Source organism: Thermobia domestica, chromosome 9 (assembly GCF_964235325.1).
Source record: "Thermobia domestica chromosome 9, izTheDome1.hap1.1, whole genome shotgun sequence".
Lineage (NCBI taxonomy): Eukaryota > Metazoa > Arthropoda > Insecta > Zygentoma > Lepismatidae > Thermobia > Thermobia domestica.
In genome coordinates this window covers 127,833,717-127,850,863 of record NC_137462.1, presented here as the reverse complement: position 1 = coordinate 127,850,863, position 17,147 = coordinate 127,833,717, and the positions used below count along the sequence as shown (strand labels likewise).

General features: G+C 34.7%; 1 protein-coding gene across 1 annotated transcript in view; it reads right to left on the bottom strand.

The window, feature by feature from the left end:
- The window catches only part of LOC145694113 (uncharacterized), a 63,906-nt gene extending 47,360 nt beyond the window's left edge, over nucleotides 1-16,546 (bottom strand). Inside the window, exon 1 of the mRNA XM_081770232.1 lies at nucleotides 16,260-16,546. Coding sequence (XP_081626358.1) covers nucleotides 16,260-16,274 — 15 coding nt within the window. The 5' untranslated portion in view covers nucleotides 16,275-16,546. The remainder of the gene's footprint in view (nucleotides 1-16,259) is intronic.
- Nucleotides 16,547-17,147: the final 601 nt, after the last annotated feature.

Below are 17,147 nucleotides of genomic sequence, written 5' to 3'. Positions count from 1 at the left end.
CAAGACAGAACAATATTATTAACCTATATTTGCATAGTATATAAATTAAAAACACGTTGTTTATCATAACGAAAAATGGCTGAACCGTTTGAAATGAATTTTATTAACATAGTTAACACCTACCTCGGACTGGGTTGTTGTCACGCCATTTTTATTGAAATGCGTATCCAAACAGAAGAGAGGGGGTTAAAATGTATGCCAAAAATAGAATCTCTCACGTTTGTGAGATGAAATATGATACATAAATTCCTTATTTAAAACGAGTGTGCACGTGTCCGACCGTGTTTAGAAATTTCGGTACTAAATGGAGAAGAGGGGCAATTTGTATCGTTTTTGCTCAATATTTAAGAATGATGGCATCGAGATTGTGTCTTGTCTTCACAGCAAAACGGATGAAGCACTTGAAATTATCTTTTAAATATACGGTATTTAGCATTTGGTCCAGTCGGATTCATTAACACATATGTCGTAAGAGAAACAGATGGATATAAACACCTTATTTTAAAATATGTGAGCCCATCTTCCGTTGTCCTTAAAAATCCACTTTTGAGGGGGAAATGGGGCAAGTTCCAAATAAGGCGGTCAATATGTAAAAGTGACGTCGTGTTTGTCTGTCCGATCATCACAGGAAATCAAATCAGCCGTTTGAAATAAATATTTGAATACATTTAGTACTTGGAAGAAAATGGTTAGCTGACGTTCACTAGAAACTTGACAAAACTTCGATACAAATTAGAAGATAGTCAGCTATGCCTAAATCTAATATTGTAGGTGGAAGTGAAAACGACGAACGAAGTAACAGCGGATTAAAATTTAGTATTAGAAGTAATTGAAAAACAAAATGTGATGCGCGAAAACGAGAAAAAAAGGAAAAACGTAACGTTGCCGACGACAACACACTGGATGGTGCTTATTGAAAGACCCATAAACGCTATTCATTAGCTCATTCTTCACGGTTTGGATTGCAAGAAATAAAACTATTTCTTCGTGCTAATACGCCTCTCAAAACGAAATGTTATATTTCTGCAAAATTTGTTTTTCTCACATGACTGGATATTTTTTTAAAAAATTCTATTGTGCTGAAGAAAACAAAACCATATGACAAGCTGTATTTGATCTGAAGACCCCATGATCTTTACTACATGTTGTTACTCATTACATCAGCGAGACGTTGTTTGCAATGACACTGATACATTGAGTGGTTTGTTCGAGAAAGTTGCTTGTCTCGATTTTGTTTACTCTTTAGGTTTTTCGTAGAATACATGAAAAAGAATACATACATTTTTCGCTTAGCTATCCAGTTTTAACTGATCAGAAAACAGCAATCTACTGGTGAAATGATATGGGGTAATGTGTAGCATTTTGTTTTTACGCCATCGATAGCAGCAAGGGGCACATGAATTACATAAAAAGGGAGTGTGTTGTTATGAACTACTAATATCTTTTTCAAAAAATCTACGTGTTACTTCGTAGCTCAGGGGATAAGTGAGAGATTACAATACACAAGTTCGCGCGATCGAGTCTTGTCCACTGCTATTATGTTTTTTTTTCATTTTCATTGTTTAACGGTGAAAGTGACGTAGATACATTTTCATTGGCATTCAAAAAAAAAAAAAAGAATGGAAGGGAATACGTAGCCCTGAAAAGGGCTGTTTATATATAAGTGTTTAATAGGAGGTCCAATGACCTTCTACATCGATGACTGCCTGGAGCCTTCTGGGCATGCTTTCGGTAAGTCTGCGGAGAAAGCGTTCACTACGGGAGACTTCCTCCCAGCTGTTTTCAACGATTTCCCATAATTGATTTTTAGTGGATGGAGGCGGGTTAGGCCAGTTCTCCTTCATCACCCTTTTGACCTCTGCCCATACTGTCTCAATTATATTCATATCGGCTCCACGCGGTGGCCAATCTAGGACCTCTAAATCAGCCTGCTGCGAGAGCCAATTCTGAACTAATTGACACATATGAACCGGAGACCTGTCGTGCTGAAACTGGATTACTCCATCGGGGTAGATAAAACGCACAGATGGCAACATAACATCCCGAAGGATATGTAAATATTGCTCACCTGTAAGACGCCCCTCTACCCTATGGAGTACTCCAAGACACTGTGATGTCATGAAACCCCAAGCAGATACAGATACGCGTCCACAGTGACGTTTGTGGAAAACGTATCTGGGATCATGCCTGGATCCTCTCGGACGATACACGACTACTGGGCCATTATTTGAGGAAGAAAATGTGCATTCGTCTGTGAAGACAACATGTCTCCAATCACGGTTCACATTTTCTTCCGCAAACTGAAGCCGTCGTCTTATATGCTCTTCCGAGAGGAATTCTTTCACCGCAGCACGACGGGCGTGAAGATTAGCTTCCCTAAGACGCCGTACAGCAGTATCTCGAGAGCCTGGAAAAGCTGATGCGTGCCGAAGTTGTCTGGCGGTCATGTTGGGATTAAGTCGTGCAGTAGCAACAAGCTGGGCATCCTGCTCAGGTGTTGTCACACGACGCCTACCACTACCTCGGCGCCGCATAGTTTCTCCAGTCTCTCGAAAACGCTTTATCCACTTCTGTGCTGTTCTTGGTAAAACTCCACACCTTTCAGCGGCTTGTGCAGCGCAATAGCCTTCTTGCACTAAAGCAAGAACACGCTCTTTTCTATTCTCAGCCATTTCTGACTTCTACCCTTTTCACGAGTTGCACGTTGAATGAGCACCCCTTTTAGTTGAAGCTATTAAACGACATGCGCAGTTGGTTACTCCAAGAGCTAGTAAGATCGTAGTTTTTATTTGCTAAGAGGCAGAAAACACGTTATTTCGATATATGTTGTTTGACTACAAGGGAGCACTTCACAACTGATTACTGAGTGATAAGATCTGTGGTATTCTGTTCAACTTTCCTTTAGGCAATTTTAAACGTAATAGACGATATTTGTCTGACCTTGTCAGTGCCTGAGGCAGAAGACAAAATCAATGAAAATGTTTTCAACATAACATTTTCGATTTATGTTTATCTCCTATCCGTTTTTGTTACGATTGCCTTCTTTAGAAATATCAGCTCTCTTTTTTTGGCCCCTATAAGGAAATGCTATTGCGGTTTTCCAACGTTCAATATTTTTGGCAAAATTAACACTTTCAAATAAAGCTAAACAAGCATATGTTTCACAGACAAAACAATATGTAAAGTTCTACTTTCCAGTTAGGCAACATTCCTTCAAAAATTGCAACTATAGTTTGCATCTCAAGTAATAGGGTAAATGTGCCAGTAGTCGACCATTTAAGGAGATTTTCAACTTTGTTAAAGTATAAAAAAATCATTTTTTACTAATAACTTTTACTGCATATGTCATTAGAAAGAACAGTGTTTAAATTTTACGTTTGTGTAGCTCGCATAGGAAATCTTTTATACATAATTACACAGGAAAAAGAAAATACCAGAAACCCTGAAAAAAACAGTAGTCGGCCTATGAAAACCAAAGGTCAGCCATTACTTTAACCAGTACTCAGCCACACTATAGAATTGACTTTTTTAATGGAATTTTAGAGACCAATTCCTCAGTAGCAAATTAAGGGACAAATATATTGCACTCAGAGTTCCTACAAAGAAAAACTACGTGGAAAACAGGCCCGCAACTAGAGGGAGCTAGGGGGCCTGGCCCTCCTAAACGTTTCGTGGCCCCTCCAGACCTCAACACAAAAAACACAATTTAGATATGTGTAAGAGATTTTTAATGACTTGCCCCCCCTAACATATCTATGCCCCCCCAAACCTCTGTGGCTAGAAGCAGGCCTGGTGGAAAATATATTGCGATACAGGAAAAAGGACTTCTTGTATGATATTTACCATAAACTAAGAAAAATGTGCCTCGGCCTAGACTAGCCTATTTAAAACTAATATATAGGCCTATTTATATTTACATTTATATTTACATTGATATTTATATTTAGCTATGACATTAACCCTTTAATATGAAGTTCATTAAGCACATTCAGGACACATAAGCACTTGTTTAGCAGGTTCCTCGTACGATAATACACTGAGGCACGTGCATTTTAAGTGATACCAGTGATCACAAAAGTGACACCCAATATATTTAAGTGTATCGTTCTCAATATCACTTATGAATTCTTCTTCAGGCCTTAGACGGCATTTCAACAACTTCTTGCGTCTCGTCTTTTTAACTACTAGTGCTACTTGGCTTGACAGTCCTTTTCTTTTTGTTTGACTTAAAATTTTTCCTTTCTTTTGTATTCTCTCCCTTTTTCATTTTAGACATTCCTCTTCTAGTTTTCTTTTATTTTCATTCTTTACCATCTGATAATTTCTCCATGCTTGGGAGGATACTGCACTTTGAACTTTTTCTCTGGGCACATGTTTGGTAGTTTTGTTTTTGATTGGAGCTAGCCAGAAAAGATGCTAATCAAAGCCAGATGATATGGAAGTATTTTACGAAGGTTTTCTTTGAATTTCTTCTGAGATCATATGGAGTTATTTCTGGCTCTACTGACTGTAGAAACAGAAGCAGACCTTTCACCTTGCGTCGCTTCAGTACAAGATGCCATAACGGATATGTTGTTTTCCTGGTTTGAGTCAGACGTAACGTCTATTTCTGATATCGAAGATATATTTGTAGGCTCTAGACGGCCAATTGCTAAAATTTGGTATGTTCCAGGACTAAGATATAGAGCATTTCACTAGCAAGTATCTACTGATAGCAGATCGATCCTCTTCGGACAGAACAATAGCCTTATATGTGTTCATTAGTGTAGAATAAGAAGACTCTTTGGATAGAGTATCCTCAACGCACCTGATTGCAAAAACATCTGACACTGAGTCTATTCCAGTAGATGTCTTTGGACTGGTTGAAAGAAACGCTAAATCACGCGTTCTTAAACTGTTAGACATATTTTCCTCACGCTCATAGTGAGTTAGAATGTAAATATTTATGATTATTCTGTATTGTTTCGGCAATCAGGCAACTCTAGGAACAGAGCAGATAAGAACAGATAATAATAATAATAATAATAATAATAATAATAATAATAATAATAATAATAATAATAATAATAATAGTTGAAGAGCAATTGCAGCCTTGGAATTAAAAACGTGCAGAAACGCGACATTGTGCGGAGTAATTTAAAAAAATAAATCAATTAGATATGGATAACCCTTACTTCCTCATAGCTACCTTAGATTAAAAGACTAAGCTATGATCAGGGTCAAGGGCGTCGATCCTGCTAGGGCCGGGGGGCCCGGGCCCCCAAAGCTTATGTAGGGCGTATGCTTAGGGTAAAATAAATACTCATTACCTGTCCTTTTTAAATTTTAGAGAAATAATTCAGACCAGCCATAAATCCTTAACCTTTTTTCCCTCAGTTCTAGAAAAATACAAGAATTGAAATGGTTACAATACCAGACTGATATTAAAGTACGGGACAAAAATAAACGACCAACATCGTCATAAGTTTTAATGGCATTTTCGATCGTTTAATTTTGTCCCGTACTTTATAACTGTATTATACTTGTATGATGCAATTAGTGACATCATAACAGTTACTTTTTCATTAAATCGTTAGAAAAGTCTTCTACGTATTAGTTAAGTGTCTTAGTTGTATGTCATGTGTCATTTAAATTGAATGAATGATAAGTGGATGACTACTGGAGTATATGTATCCAGTAGTCGTCCGTTGAAAGTAATGGGGGGCTGACCATTGGAAATTGAAGTGAAGAGTCATTTCCAGTAGTCAGCCCCTAATGACTGACTACCGGAAAACGTTATCAAAAATGCAACTTGTAGTCAGCCCCCTTATTTCTACGCAATATCTTGGTTTGTATCATAAACCAAGAATTTTTGATAAGCTACGATACATTCATGCATAGAAGAAAGCAATAACTCGTACTATTTTACAATAATATAATTTTAACTTAACTTTGAAGTAAAGCTTCTTCCTTATTTTTTTATTAACAAAATGCGCACTTTGCTCACTTGCATCAGCAGACCTCAAATGATAATTTTTCTTTTCTGCCACGAGGAGTCACACCAGGCCAGAACAAATGAGGTTGAATACTGGAGCTCTGATTTAAGTTGTAGTTGATTATTTGTTTGATAACAAGCTACTGTATGTTTATTTAATATGCTTTTTACTGAAAAATGGCTGACTACTGGAGACGGCTGACTTTAGGCACACTTACCCTCCTAACTAACTAATTCTATGGCCTATGGAACCCGGAGGTTCAATGCCGCATTCACAAAAGCTCTCCACTGACTTCTATCCTTAGCTAACTGGATCCAGTTTCTACTTTGTATTCCTATTTCTGCGAGATCCATCTTAATATTGTCCTCCCATCTGCGCCTAGGTCTTCTAAATTATAAGCTCAAGTAATATGTAACATAATAATAATAATAATAATAATAATAATAATAATAATAATAATAATAATAATAATAATAATAATAATAATAATATCTTAGTATCAAACTTTAAGCGATTTTTATATGATGCATATATTCATGAAAATAGTCACTACTTGTTATGTACTCATTTGGTGTTCCCCTAGGGTTACTAGGAATTGAAATCAGGATCTCTGACTGTGCCGTCCAGTATGCTAACTGTATGACCACAGAGCACGGATCTGACAAAAAACATTTTCATAACGTTTTGCTACCCCTCCTTTTCCCGTATCGATTAAAGTGCCATCCGTGAAGGAATTGTTTTCAATTCTGGGTGAAATCAGTCACTTTTTTCTGGAGAATCGAAATGTCCAATAAGAAATGGGGGTCCCACTTTAAAATTTTAAAGTTACCCCTACCGCCAAAGGGAATGGGGATAGCGGATTTTGTTTGGTATAATTGAACTATACATATAAAGCAGAAACATATATTCTCATTTTGGGCGTGTATTTTCAATTTGATATTAACTTAGAAATCTATTTGAACTTTGGTAGTGCTAGCATTTCCATAGCGTCATCTTCGTATACAAACAGATGGTGAATAAAAGTGACAGAGGTTTGAAAGCTGACAGTTTATCTGATTTTGTTTTTATAACCAATTCAAATGTTAAAAATGTAACGTTGTATTTAGAAAAAATAAAATATCCTTATATTGAAAGAAAACCGGACTGGGAACCGAACCGTCAATCATTACTGTAATTTCAAGCGACTTGCTAAACCCACTTATTTTCTTCTTAATTTACGTCGCGAAAGGCGGCCCCGAAGTTCACTTACCAAAGTCTACTTTCCCCTTATCAGTACTTTCTGTATATTTCCTACTCGGTTATACACGTTTTACAGTAACCTTGAATGATAGGGACACAAACACAGACACGTCGAGAACATTTAAAATTCCAAAAGTTCTCCCACCGGGAATCAAACCCGATACCTGTACACCACAGACACACATGCTAGCCACTAGACCACACAGCCAAGTTATAAAGCCAGTGCGTTTTAATAATTCTACTGGAAATGCACGAGATATGCACTTGTAATACATTGAGTGATTTATTCGAGAGAGGCAAAGCACTTTACTTTGAATTCATTTCTTGGTTCCGTTTCTACTGTTTATTCTTTGTATTTTTCGTACACTACTTGAAAAAGCAAATACATTTTTCGCTACGGTGTCCAGAAATACTATTTTAACTGATCATAAAACAGAAATCTTTCGGTGAAATAATATGGGGTAATGTGTGCTATTCTAGTTTCATACCGAGTTCCTTCGTAGCTAAGCGGTTAGCATACGCACCTTTGACGTAAGAGACCCGGTTCGATTCCCGGTGTGAGCTCATGTGGTTCGGATTTCACGCTAATCAGTAGGTAAACGTCTCATATGGCCTCGATGCTGAAAGGGATGTTAAAATCAACTCAACATTATTTTATACCATCAATTGAAGCAAAAGGTAGACGATACTATCCTGTTAAAAACATGCATTTATTTCTTTGGCACATATTACAAAGCATCGGACTATTTGCGACACTTCAAGAAAAAGATGCTTTATGAATATTAAGTCGCTTCAAGCGTTCAAATTGCTTTGTAAAAATCCAGATTATGAATTGCAATAACTTTTTACGTTGTAACTAAAATTACAGCATATATTGTTTTCTATCTCTCTCACATACTTTCTCTCTCTCTCTTTCTTTCTCTATATATACACACCTGTATATTACAATAGGTATCAGAACATGAATAATTTTCATTTTGGACGTGTGATTTAAGGTTGGTATTCAAATCAGAAAGTTGTTCCCATTATAAAAATGTTAACGTTCCTCATTTTAGCGTCTTCGTATATAAATGATGACAGGGTGAACAAATGTAACAGGCTTTGAAACGTGATAGTTCATCTGATTTTTTTTTCAAGCACTTCAAAGCAGAACTTTATATTTAAAGAAATGTTTCCATATGTTGAAAAAAATCAAAACTGCCGGGAGGCAGATTCGAACTGCCGCCCTACGATGTTAGACTTTCAAGAACACTACTAAACACGTTTGACCACCGAGACAATTCATAAAAGAATATGCTGTAATAATGCTCATATATCGCTCCAAGCGCACGTTCACACCTGAAGTTTTAAATAGTAATTTTCTCCCTATATCAGTAATTTCAACTGAAGATATTGACTGATTTTGCATATTGGAACTGTGCATGAAGTGTGAATTGCATATTAAACGCAGAAATACGTAGTTGACTCTTCAGTTCATGTTTCTGTTCAATAGCTTCACATGTTAGTGAGTGTTTCCTAATACCTGTGTCATTTTCCCTCTTTTTTCCCACGGGATATTCTTCGTGTAATTATTTGACACACTAAGGTTTCATAAGATTAAAGGTTTTTTGCTTATAATTTTCTTATTTTGCTTTATTTTTTCTCTAAAATAATAAATAATTATGCATTATTACACTGCTTTGTTAAGGAAAGCACAAAGAAGCGATAATATAGTCAGAAAAGCGAGTTATTAATAAAAATGTGGAAGTTACAGTATATGCGAACTTTTTTTTGCGGATGAGGATACGTGTACATATGTAATATCCAGAAGAATGTTAGATGTCAGATATCCTGCAGCGGCAAGATTTAATATTTAAGCGGAAAAAGTATGTTTTATATGGATAACGTATGCTCCGTACTGACTTCCGTAGTAAACATAAAGATTCCGTATATTTCTGTAGTATACCGCTGTCCGAATAACGGATTATTCTCAGTGTGATCTAAATAGAGGAAAAACGAAAAGCGATAGTGAGAAACATTTTTTTCTAAATCGATTTAGTGTTTTAAAAATAGATTTTAACCTCTTTATTCTAAGAGGGATCTTCTCTTTTAAACCCTCTTATTCAAACCGAAAGTGGCAGGAAGCAACTATTTCTGGTTTTAACGTTTGGTTCATGATAGAGTGTAAACGGTAACAGATAATAGGAAGCTATTTTCTGCAATCAATTAACCGTCCCAAGAGTACATTGTCTCCTTTTTTTTATGTCTCTACTGAAACTAGAAGTGGTATAAATCAACTACCATCTCTGGTTTCAATATTAATTGAGAAAATAGTGCACCATACAAACCAAAATTCGTCACGTGGTGTACACAAGCACCACTACTTTTTTTTTTCAAAGCTAGAAACAAATTGGAACGGTTTGAAAGGATTGATTTTCGGTCGATGTTACTCTGGCCGACTTCATATGAAGGAAGAGCCAAAGTAATGAATAATTGTGAATTTCCCTTATTATGTTGCAATCAACATTTGTGTAAATTTCATACTAACTCTTGGCTATTTGTTACAAGTAGTAGCTGTGCCACTGTTAACACAAATTAAACAGCAATAGATATTTGATACTAAACAGTGTACATTTTGCTATACACAGTACACAAAATAAATAAGTAAATAAATAAATAATCTAGTCCATTAGGATAAAAACTATCATGTCAGATTGGCAACGAATGACGAACTTTTGTTAGCACCATAAAAGTTCGTTTTGTCAAAAACTACACATGAGACTTTATCCTTAAGCACTGTCGTATTTAAGGGGGAAGACTTCAGAGCTTACCGTAAGTCCTCCCATGAAATTTTATTTACTCTTTTAAAGTAAATGAAATATCTTGCAGAATTTTCACATTTCCAGGAATAAAGTTAGCAAAGACCCCCCCCCTCGAAAAAAACGTAAATACACCACTGTCCTTAATTAAGCATGTTATTTTCTTCCTCTTGAGATGATTTATCGTCTGATATATAATCTTCAGAGAATATTTTAGTTGAATAGAAATTGAATAAGTTTTAATGATAATTTTGAGTTTTGTATCATTACATATTTGTATCTCAGTTTCTCGGTAATGAATCGCGAGGTTTATGTATAGTTATTTTATTTAAAGCTAGGAAAAAAGAAATTGTTTTTCGCGATGGTCCCAAATATTTACTGATAAATTTTCATACTACATATATCATTTTTGTTCAGCTTATTATAATCTATCGCTTGTTACATATATGTGTCATATTTGAATATTTTTGTTTCATTAAACCAGGCTCACAGTCAGCCCCAAAATTTAGGGATTCCGGTAGAAGTTAGGGGGGGGAGGAGCTCCAGTCATATCATAGTTCATCACCATATTATATAGTTCATTTGCAAGCCTACAGTGAAAATTTTAGGAGGCAGTACAAATTTAGGGGGAGGGCACTAGCCTCCCGTGGATACGGGCCTGCATTAAACACTAATAATATTGTAGAAGTAATAAGCTCAGGACTTATTCTGAAAACTTAGTCTTATAGTAAGTTAATTATTTTTAAAAAATCAACTTGAAGAAACTGTGATGAGCATTGTTTGTAAAATATTTGTTACTATCTGAATTGTACCAGGTATTACAGAGAAAAGATTAAGCTTATTGAAAATACCGGTATTTGAATTCTTACCTCTGGTGCATGAGGTCCCTGATTCGATCCCCGCCCAAGTAAATTTGTAGTGGACAACGTCTTATCAATAGATTTTCTCGGGAGTACTCCCGTTTCCTACCACATTTTCATTCCACCAATTCTTCCATCATCATTCACTTATTTTAATCAGTCGTCTCCCTTAGCCTAAAAGGTATAATCGCGGGACGTTAAACGGTAAAGACTTCATTTCAATTTTCTTCTAAGACAAATAACTAGAAACGCTGGAGCACTTCATTTCCACTTTTAAATTAAAAGTCCAAACACCAAATTTTAGGTTTCTAACCTTGAAATTCCGAGATATGGAGATCTTTTTATAATACTTGTAACCCTGATTTCCCCACTTTTCACGTCGAAATTACTATATATATATATATATATATATATATATATATATATATAAGTTTATACATAGATAGATACAGTGGCGGATGCAGGATATGATCAAGGGAGGGTCGAAACCATAGTTTGCCGCTTTATCCAGTGTAAAACGGGATTGAAGTCCATTTTATCCAGTGTATTCCTGAGGGTCACGGGGGGGGCTATAGCCCCTATATCCCCACTTGGATCCGCCCTTTTATATATATGTACTGTCCAAATTTAGAGTATTAGCTTTAAGCAGTTACGCGTAAGCATTCACAAGTCAATCAGTTTGGACTTGGTCTTTCATGTACGGGGATAAGCAATCTGTTTCATCAGAATATTTTTTTTTAAAAACTATCAGTTATATTTTGCAACTAACGACATAGATTTTAGCGCTATAGAAATTTATTTTTCTCGATATTCTCAAAAACTATGCAGGAGAATTTATCGTCAATCATCCCAGTTTGCTCAGTTCAATGTAATTTATCAATTGATTCAAGTCTTTGTATTACAGTTGAACAAAAATTCAAGTTTGTAAAGGTAATTTTCATGTTGTATGATTTCTCATTACTGTTCGAATTTATTCTGCCTTGCAAGTGTCATAAAGAAAAAGCTTGATTACTGTATAATTCAGTATCTGTTTCATTTTAATACATCTTAACATCAACATCAATTTTTAAGTATACAAAAAATCGATTTTCTCAAAAACTACGCATGAGGATTTCACGCATCAAAGAGATCTAGTGATAGCTAGTATGTCTTATCTTTGGGACAATTTTCTTTTTCTAGATAACACATATTATGATATTATAGAACATAATTTTTTTTAATGCAACCCTTTAATGCAGTGGTGGCCAACCTTTTTCAGTTGACAACACACATTACTAAATGTCCATGATATCACGACAGATTTTGTATTATTATTATTATTAATAATAATAACAATAAGAACAATAATAAAATAAATTATAATACTGTAAGCCTGTAAATTTTAATAAAGTAGTGACTCTATGGACTATTATTGAGCATTGTTGTTGTGCTAAAGGAGTTGGATGGTTTGGGATAGTTTGTCTCAAAATTGATTTTGATTAATTATTAAATGGTTCATGATTTTTAAATTATAAAACGTATCAGTGCACCCTATGGGACTGAACGGTACATCAGTGTGACGCAACACACCAGTTGAGATCCACTGCCTTAATGAACAATACCAATTTGAACGAGATTCTCAATTTAATAAAAGCAAGTTCTTAACTATGGCACGGTGAAAATTACATTTTCTAAGCAATAAGATTAGCTTAGTTTGCTTTGTCTTTCGAAATTGATTGAAAATGATACGAGTAGATCAAGGTTTTTTCTTCTTGTTGTTGTTTTTAGTTGAACGTCCCACGATTTAGGCTAAGGGATGCATTGATTAAGTCAAGTGAATGATGATGGAAGAATTGGTGGAATGAGAATAGGGGAGAAAACTGGACTACCCCGAGAAACCTACGGACATAATATTGTCCATCAGAAACTTACCTGGGTGGAAATCGAACCAGGGACCCCACGCATCATAGGTAAGAATTCTACCACTGAGCCACCGTACTCTCCCTAGATCAAAGTTTCTAATCTATTATTTAATAACTATTGGAATATAGCTATTGTGTCTCTATCGTACTATTTCGTATCTAAAAATAAAATATTTTAAAACTAAAATTAAAAATTAATTGATTAATTGATTTATACGTATATACTTCTTTCGCCAACAGCGAGACTAAATAGGACAATGTCTACAGTTTAAAGCAGCGTTTCCCAACCTTTTTCAACTTGCGGCACACTACAGGTGTAACTTGAATTCTCGCGGCACATCCATATATATATATATATATATATATATATATATATATATATATATATATATATATATATATATATAATTACCGTGGTATTTTAATGTGATTACTAATTTCCTTCTTACAGAGAAGAAAGCTCGATCACTGATTTTTCCCCCGTGCTAAATCATTATACTTATTTTTCATTCTAATTTTAAAATAGAAAACAATAGCAATGAAATATAGGACTCGGGTTTTTAAAAATCCACTTTCTCTTTCGAAAACTGTATCTAACCTCTAACTAAAAGGGAAGATCACTAAATAACGAACAAATAAACAAATCTCCTATACTTTTAAAACACAAATGTAGGTAATTTGTATGCATGCTTGCTTTGTTGAATTTATTGAATGATATGTTAAAATTTCAAGTTACGAAATAGTCTGCAACAATAAAGAAGTAATAATGGTCATGACAATGATAAATACGTTTTTCAACATTAAAAATGTACAGAAAAGTAACACAGTATGAAATTTAAAATTGTAGATTTATAGTAGAGGTTCATAGTAATGTGAAATATAAATATACATTTTCCCCTGTCTTGCAATTTGGTTCGTATAGAATTAATAATTTGTTTCGATTTTCTCGCGGCACACCAGCGGCCCATTCGCGGCACACCAGTGTGCCGCGGCACACCGGTTGGGAAACGCTGGTTTAAAGTGAGACCGGGACGACTAGAGAGCGTTAGTTCCTCATGTGTGCACCACATGAACGCACGCTAGTCACTAGACTATTGAGTTGTCTCTATTATTAGGATCATGCAAACGCCGCGTTATAAGATTATAATGTTCTTACGTACCTACGTCCATTATTCCGCAACGATAACTTTTAAACGAATGCGAATATTTGAATTCTTTATTATTATTTTGTTTTGCTTTGTTTTGTTTTGTTTTGTTTTTGCAATAGTCACCTAGAGCGATTCGTTAATGGAATCAATCCCTTAACTTCTTAACGAGTAAGTGGCTATCTACCGTATATCCAATTTTCTACTATTGAAACAACGGTAAAATATTGTAGAATGCTGAAAGACGCGCATTTAGATAGAAGCAAGCGACCTCCAGCTGTTGACATCTACTGGGCGAAATTGAAACGCCTTGGCGTGATCCTTTTTATTGTCTTTACCAGAATTTATTATTATTATTATTATTATTATTATTATTATTATTATTATTATTATTATTATTATTATTATTATTATTATTATTATTATTATTCAGTAACACCAAGTGCAAGGAAACCTTAGAACTTTTGTAAAAGGATTCTTTAAAGACTTCGTTACTGCGACTTGGCATATCTGTATAGGCTCTGATTATTCAGTTATTCCGATTGAATTAAATCCATATTCACACACTGAATAACGAAATTCATGAGTTCTATAACTGCAAAACTCTATGCATTTTCGTGGTAATACCAACATATATGACTATTGCATTCTGAATAAATTTAAATATAAAAAGTTCCAAGCAAAAAGGAGATTCCATTCATAAAAAAATTCCTCATACACACTTGTCGGGATGAAACTATAAATATTACCTTATAGTATGAATACAGTATGAAGCTTAGATATTAATAGCCAGTTTCTGTCTTTGCAATTGTGTCTTAGTTTTACCGTACTGAGATTTTACTTTATATACTTCATATGGTGTGCAATCATTTGAATACTGTTATTTATTTAGCTATTTAATATCTGGGAAATATTGAATACCTGAACTCTAAATTGTAACTTGAATTAGGCTACTTATTGCAATTGGGTAGAATTATATGGATAGGTTAAAGCTATACGGTGGCACAAGTCGTTTTCTTTGTTTTTTCAAGACTATTATAACACTATAATAAATTTGGGAACAAAATATGTTTCCTTTATCACTAGAACTTCCAGCGTCATTTGTTTTCAGTTGAATGAAGCTCTGATTTACGTTTTGTGGTAACAGATTTGACTTATCTAGATTTGATTTCTATGACTACGTATGTTTTTGAAAAAAAAATACCCATACCACTGTAAGTTTCACCCACCCCAATGAAACGATAAGGAGCGCGGTGGCTCAGTGGTAGAGCGTTCACCTCCGGTGCTTGGGGTCCCTCGTTCGATCCCAGCTCGCGCCGTGTGGACTTTGTGGTGGACAAACACCGTGCTCGTGGGTTTTCTCGGGGTTCTCCCGTTTTCTTCATTCCACCATTTTACTCATCTCCCATCATCACCGTCTCTTTTAGTCTAACCGGCATAATCGTGGGACGTAAAAATTAAAGATTTCATTTCCCAATGAAACGATAAATTGAAAATAGTCAATATCCATAACTTTAATTAGGAACTTCACTGTTTATCTTTTAACCCTGATGCTTTCTCATTAAGAGAGGTGAGTGATTATAATTATTCACTAAAAGTATAATAATAATAATAATAATAATAATAATAATAATAATAATAAAATTCATATTATTTAACGGATTGTAGTTAGAAATATAATTATGGATTTGATTTTTTTAAAAACTTATTTGATTTTTATATTATTATAGTATAAGTCATTGTGGTTTAATTTTTAAAATATTGTGTTTTAATTCCTTAACGAATCCCGAATATTTTTCGGAAATTTTCACGTAAGCGCTGGATATTCACGTTAAAAAAAAAAGTCAAATGAAAGAAAGAGAACTACTGTTAAAGTGGAAAAGAATACAATCACTTCAATAATACATGCAAAAAAAAAAAAAAAAAAAAAAGCCAAATGACGTAAATTGATGTGAATTTATGGTGGTTGTTTGATTGAATTTTAGCACCCTTTTAGCATCGTGATCCTATCAGATGGAGTCTAAAGTTTAAAATTAGTTCCAAACCACTAGTTGAGCTTGTAACGGAGTCAAGTACCCAACGAGGACTCGCATCCGATGCCTCGAATACAGTAAGCACGTCCACGAAGAAGCAACTCACTTGATGCACTTTTCTGTTTTGTATGTACCACAATTTCCTTTGAAATAGAGGAAGCACTGTACTAAATATATATCTTATTATGTTTCTGTTATAAGTTCTTGATTTCAGAACGAAGCACTTTAGAATTTTAACAAAAAGAATTAAATTTAACAAGTATCACACCGTATTTTATTTATTTATGTTGATTATTTGAAAAACTTACCAGAAACCACCTCATCCTTTAGAAGACGCAAATAAACAAATAAACAAAAACGAAGAAACTTCCTTGTTTTATGTTTTTAACAACTTTTTAGCAAAAAAAACTGTCGAAAACTTCTTAAGAAAAAACACAGAATCGCTTGGTAGCTAATCTGCGATTCAACGCGCGGAAGTGAACACAATGGTTTAGGAGGCGATCTAATTCCAAGTTTTATATGCCTTCACCTTTTTCATATGAGATCCACGCCCGCGACATTCCCACCCAATCCTTCCTGCGATCCGTCTTTTCTCTCTCCCTTTCTGCCTTTCTCTGCAGACAGCCTCCGTTTGGCAGCCGTCAAAGAATGGAGTGGGAAAAACTCCTCCGCTCTTCAGAAGGTCTTCGCTCTCAAATATTCACTCACCTCTCATTTTCTTTATTACTACTATTGTTATTACTTGTTGTACTACTACTATTAATGTTACAGTTTTTTTTTCTTTCTTTTCACGACTCTCACATCTCTAAACAGCGTATAATGGGCGGTGATGTAGAAAGTAATTGATTGAAGGCCACACTCTCTGCATCCTGTGCAAAATTATGTAAGCATATTCAACAGATAGCTAGGTAGACACTTATATTATGTATTTCTAGCAAATGTGGCAAATATATAGGCATTAGAGATGAGTGAATACTATAATTTTCTGATACTCCATCAGTGGATACTATAATTTTCTTATATTCCATCTCTCCATCTCTATTTTTTAACAACAATGCAGATGAGATATAATAATTTATTTATGAATTTCATTCAGTATCTACCATACTTCTGTTTCCTTTTTCTGTTTAAATCAATATTATTACAGAACATACCACATTTTTAAAGACTTTCGAACGTATATTATGTATTTATTA